Source organism: Pinus tabuliformis, chromosome 7, assembly GCF_031772625.1.
Source record: "Pinus tabuliformis cultivar Carrire ecotype Pingquan chromosome 7, CPIR1, whole genome shotgun sequence".
Taxonomy (NCBI): Eukaryota; Viridiplantae; Streptophyta; class Pinopsida; order Pinales; family Pinaceae; genus Pinus; species Pinus tabuliformis.
In genome coordinates this window covers 362,924,920-362,931,117 of record NC_142293.1, presented here as the reverse complement: position 1 = coordinate 362,931,117, position 6,198 = coordinate 362,924,920, and the positions used below count along the sequence as shown (strand labels likewise).

Below are 6,198 nucleotides of genomic sequence, written 5' to 3'. Positions count from 1 at the left end.
TCTTTTTCCTGATGGTTATTCTTTTACTTCTCTTTCCCTAAATAGCAATTCCTTTGTGTGTCTTCATTGTTTTCTTTTCTTCTCTTGTCGTTCAATCAAGATATCATAAAGTTCTTTACGAATGGTGCTTAAATTCATAAATGGTTTACCTTCTTATTCATCACATCGAGGAAGCATCGGTTGATTGAATACTCAAGGAGAATACTCAGATTTTTCGATGAAGGAAATGATTTTCCTTGTGGCTTTAAAGAAACACTGTTAGTTATTATTATTAACTTCGTTTATTGAATTATTATGATGTTATTGTGTCATCCTTATATGTCTAACCTTAATCCATGACTTTTCAAAGTTTCCCTAGGTTTCCATAATTATTTTAAGTATTTAATTTAGGAAACTTCCATAATCACATTAAAAATGATTCATCTAACCTACATACCCCCCTAAAATATAATTATATATTATTTTTAAATTTATTTATTTTTATATAAAGAAATTAGAAAAATATAATATATTTTAAATGTTTAATTAAATTTTATAATTAAAATAAATATTTTATAAAATTATATCAAATTACAAGATTCTTCACCTATTATTAGAATTTTTTTTGGACAAGCTAAATTTTGTTGATTCTCATTAAAAAAAATACATAATTTTAAAGTCATTATTATCATTATTGGTCTTTGGTCTACTTTTGGGGAAACCAAATAATTGACAAAACAATAATCCTTTTGTCCATGCATTGTCGAAAGTCAAAATTAAATTGAAAAAATAGAATTCCTAAACCTAGACCAATTAATAGTGAGACTGTCAACTATCCAGAGTTTGCTTGTTGAGACACGCTTATACACACCCAACAACATAAAAAAATAAAAATAAAAAAATAAAAACTTAAACATATGAGCAACTAAGAGGAAATTGAAGCCTCCACATCTATAGGCCAACCTCTTCACTGTTGTTGTTTCCACGAGTTGGATCTAGATAAAAGCTAGCTTCTATGTGGTCGACCCTACTATCCATAACCATGAACTACAATTGAATATTAATTTATGTAAACCAAAACCAAAAAAAGGTGTTCCTTCTATTATTCTTCCTATATCAAGAACATTTCCTCTCATGAGAAGCACACTTATGTAATTCTAGCAACATACATTAATTGCTGAGAACCATCTCCAAAGTCATTAGAAATGTAACTTGGACTCATGAAATCCCTGCTACTAAACGGGTGCTCTAACCAATAGAGAGCAACATGCATCAAAGTATAACCAATTTACTGAAGAGAGCAACATCCATCAAATTTTGTGTTGGGAATTTTCTAAATATTAACAACCTAATCATTTTATTTATATATAAACAATTTGAAAGGAAAAACACACAAAGAGACAAATATATATATATATATATATATATGAGGGGAAATGGTGCACAACCTAAAATATATATATAATATATATATATATATATATATATGAGGGGAAATGGTGCACAACCTAATCGACAAGAGTGATGGTTGCTCTTATTTATAAGAGAACTAGGGAGGCTGGTTTATTCACTATGAGTTTTGACTTACTTTTTAATTTGTGTGAGAAATAATGTTGAATTTGATGGTTGATTTTGGAAATGTTATAGTATTAGACAGAGAGAAATAAAGTCACTTTTTTACTTCTTATACATTTAATTGAGGAAACTTTACAAGAAAATAATCAAGATAAGGATGACTATGAAGTATGGCAGTTTTAAAAAGAAGTCTAAAATAAATGCACCATAAAATATGCAAAAAAACAACTAGACGTAATTCTATTACAAATTTCAAAATTAATGAGGGTGACATTTTATAACATTTTAACTAAAGTTTGTTCTAAATTTTGATGAATAAGGATGAGGGTAACCTTTTAACAAATGTACCATTTGTTACATTGAAATCTGCAATCAAGATAGACAAAGCCAAAACAGAGACGCAATACGCAATAAATAAACAGCACTTAAATTATTGAAACGCACGAACTTAAATTGAAATGCAATAAGAAAATGAAATGAATAGACACCCACAATTTGAATTTGAAATGAATAGACCCTAATTTCGGAGGGGGCTTATTTTACTTAGTGAAATACAATTTATTGAATCCTAGCCATCTATAAAATATTTAATAACGAAAAAACAATTTATTTTTTCTGAATAAATAGAGAGCACTTTAGTATATAAATATTTATTATATAAACTTCAATTTTATAAAGTTTATAAGGTATATTTGTTTTTTTTTTTTTTTAATAGAATAAATTTTTAATAATTTTCAAAATATTATAGAATACATGAGTATATTATTTAAAGAAAATTATTCAATGTAATTTTCAAAAAATATTATACGTTATAAATTTTGACTTCTTAAGTTAGCAAAATTATAATAATTTAAAAAAAAATCTTAATACTTTACACACATATAATTAAGATTTAAATGTTAAATAATTTTGAATAACTCAGTTGAAAATAAGAATATATAAAAACCATTCAAAATATATAACTAAGTTATATGCACCAAGAGTACACAAAATTTGGTCATGGATTAATTCTTATTATAGTAATAAAAAATTATCGATGTCAATCACTAAGTGCAACGTAAAAACATGATTAATTTTTAGTTAAAAAATTATCCAGGCCAATCACTAAGTGCAACGTAAAACGTAAAAACATGAATAGGTCGTTTACTTGCAAAGATAAATATATCTTTAAGAAAACAAAACATCGAATTACGAGTTTACTTAGACCGCAGCTTCTCGTTGCGACTAAAAATGTCGTGATGAACATTGCTGAAAGTTTGGTCACATAAACTATATTCATAACTTCAACCGATAAATCGGAAACACGCTCAGGTAAAAGATGGTACTCGAAACCCTATTTATTATAAAACCGCAAATACCGACCTCACCATCGGATTACAGTCGTAACTTTGATCCCCCTCTTGTAACACAACACATTACTAATCAACACGCACATAACATTATTCTCATCCATGCATGCTCCTAAGCAATGCCCTGAACGAGTGTACACAGATTCACATATTAGATGGGCAGGGGGTCTTCTTTACACTATCTTCTCTTACTCCACGTCATTCTTATTTTGTTGTCCCGGCAGCTTCTGTTTGATTTTATCAACCATACCTGGCTTCTTTTCCTCTTCACGCCCAGGCTGACCGCCACACTGCTTTCCGTCTCCGGGGAGCTTTTGCTGTTGTCCCGGAATCTTCTCTTTGATTTTATCTACCATTCCCGGCTTCTTCCCCTCTTCACATCTACCACCCTCAGTCTGATCACATTGCCTTCCCTCATCTTCCTTCTTTTTGCCGAACATGCCGCGGTCCTGGTGTGCTGGTTGCGCCATCTTAATAACGAGTTAAAAAACTTGGTACCCTACCCTGACGTGACTGATTCCCGGGCGAGGGCCAATTTTTCTTTTCTCTAAACATCAATTTTTGGTTTATCTTGAATTTCTGCGGGGCAGAACTTCTTCTCATGGTATCTTATTATATACCATTTTTTAATAAAAATTAAACCACAGTGAATCGCCAGAGGCTGTCCAGATGAGTTGAATAACCTCACACGCTACCGAGAAGTGGAAAATATGTACGTGATTAGTAATCATGAATGTGTAGATGGTACGCAGGTCTTGTTTGCATGTGAGGGAGGGACCTGTGTGCGATGCATGAATTATTTCAAGGACTTTGAATGCACGCCATCTAGTGGAAATAACGGTGATGATATGTCATGAATAAAGAAAACAGGAACTACCGCAACGGTCATGACATGTCATTAAATAGGGAAGGAATTACCACCACTACCACCTTGTGGGTATTTACAGTTAAATTTAAATTTTAAGTATTTAAATCCTATGGTATATATAAGAGTTGAGATATAAGTATTTAAATCATCAAGTTGCCACAATAGTGGCATCATGTTATATAATTGTTTGCATTGTTTTGATGGTGTTTCAACCATCAAAATTGGTATACAACTATAGAATTATTAGTGAAATCTGTTTCTTAAAATGTATTTTGTAATATATAAATGGATCTAAATTTTTGAAAAAACCTTAGGACACTCAATTTATATTGTCTTAACAACTGAAATCTATAATTCTAACAATTTCTCGCCAAATTTTGAAGTCATAATATTTTTTTATTTAAATTATACTTTTGAATTTACAAATGAATTCCATTGCTCTTATTAGAAGTCATAATATTTTATTATTTAAATTATACTTTTGAATTTACAAATGAATTCGGTGGCTCTTATTAAACCCTAGAACATTCAGATTATACCATCTGAATAACATAAATTTGTAATTAGATCAATTTTTTACCAAACTTTTAGAACTCTAAAAGCTAGCCTTTAAAGCAAATTATTCCCAAAATCCAATGAGGTGTGAATCTTGATGATGTGATCGACAACTATTAACTGAGACATTTTGTCACCAACAACACATCAACGAGTTACTACAATAGTCACCCAACATAATCACCCAACGAGTTGCCCCAACAATGAACCACAAATAATTGTGACTTCAAATTTATGTTAAACTTCTATAATATGTTTTCCTCAAAACCTAAGTTCATAATTTTAACAAGAAGATTTGGATTTATGTTAAGCTTCTATTAAATGTTTTCTTCAAAACCTAAGTCTAAAACTACACATGTTCAACTTCTATAAAATGTTTTTGTCAAAACCTTATTCTAGAAAGTAAAATAACTACAAGATTTCAAAAACTTCAAAAAAAACATTTGTATGTTGAAAAATTGTGAATATTTGAGGGATAAAACTATTAAAACAGAAGTTCGAAGCCAGGCATGTAAACTTTAAGTGTGAGATGTAAGGGAGAAGTAGCTTGCATTAAACTAAAGCATGAAACAAAAATTTGTTACAGAAGGAGAGAAAGAGGGATAACAAACAATTCCTCAAACAAAAATTATCGTTTCTCATAGGTGTGTCAATGATTACTCCTTTAGTTGCAGGCATGTCTAGTTGTAGATGCTCTGAAAGTCGACAATGGTGGGGGTGTCATGCAAGTCCGTTTAGTCATCTAAAAAATGGAGGAGGACAAGGATAAATGGCTCCAAACGTGGGTTAGAGTTCAAATTTGGAAATTCTAGTTTCGTTGTTTGAAGTTGTGTGCATTAATGAGGGTGGAGGGTAGAAAATGTTGAATTGTACGGGGAGACGAATGAAGAATGAGATGGTGACGGGGCTAAGGAGCAGAGATGGAGATGGAGTCGAAGATAGGACAAACCCGTTACGCTGAGAAAAAGACGGAGACAGAGCAAATATGGACTCGAAGGAGAGTTGTCAGCGAAGGGATGGCTCAAAAATGAATTCGAATTCATCGATACATTAGAATAATCTTACTAAAATTATTAGTGTTGTCTAGCTATTATATATTTTAGAGTTTTTGGATGAAATTTGTCCAATTTTTTTTGTCAAAACTTCATATTTGTTGTTTAAACTGGGATTTTAATTGTACATTTGAAGGTAGAAGAAACAAAGCATGAATTCACAAATAAAATATGAGCTGCTGCTCTTCTATTGATCACACAAAACATTATTCTTACAATGAACCCGGTGAAGGGTATTTAAACCTTTTCCAACTAGCTACTTGCCTAAAATATCTTGACATGCACCCACATGCAATCACACACTCAAAGTCATCTATCACTTAACTCGACTTGACTCAACACTCAAGCACTCAACTACTCAATCACTCAGTTAACTGAGTCTCTATATTCAGCCAACTCCACATGCGGGAGTAATTACTATTTCTAACACTCCCCCTTAATTATGATTGTATGACTCAACATAATTCAACATGAATTAACTATCACACAAACATGCTTGCTGGTCTATGTCTCAGCTAGGCTTACAACGACTCAAGAATTTTACAATTTTGCATTTTCTTTTTCTTTGCTTCCAAATTCTATATCCTCAAAATTGCTTCATTCTCTGTTGAACTTTATTATTGTAGGCTTTATTCACTTGCTCTTGCTGCAATTTTTTGTTGACTTGTTTTGAACTTGTTCTAAAAAACAATTGGATCATGTCTTCTACAACTACCTCTTCAAATATTCGTTCAACTATGGACTGATGCCATAACATTACATCTTCAAACTGTCTTCTTTGCTTTGCTTCTTGTGCTTCATATTCCTAAGTTTCTTTCTT

The 6,198-nt window shown here is 31.3% G+C and overlaps 1 protein-coding gene across 1 annotated transcript; it reads right to left on the bottom strand.

Annotated features, from left to right (window-relative positions):
• Nucleotides 1–2,866: 2,866 nt before the first annotated feature.
• On the bottom strand, nt 2,867–3,394 carry LOC149247463 (uncharacterized). The gene has a single exon (XM_089458239.1). It carries the CDS (start codon nt 3,371–3,373, stop codon nt 3,092–3,094), a length of 282 nt encoding a protein of 93 aa, XP_089314365.1. The 5' UTR covers nt 3,374–3,394; the 3' UTR covers nt 2,867–3,091.
• Nucleotides 3,395–6,198: the final 2,804 nt, after the last annotated feature.

Excerpts from the sequence above, each read along its gene's own strand:
- LOC149247463 (XM_089458239.1), bottom strand. The coding sequence starts at position 3,373 with ATGGCGCAACCAGCACACCAGGACCGCGGCATGTTCGGCAAAAAGAAG.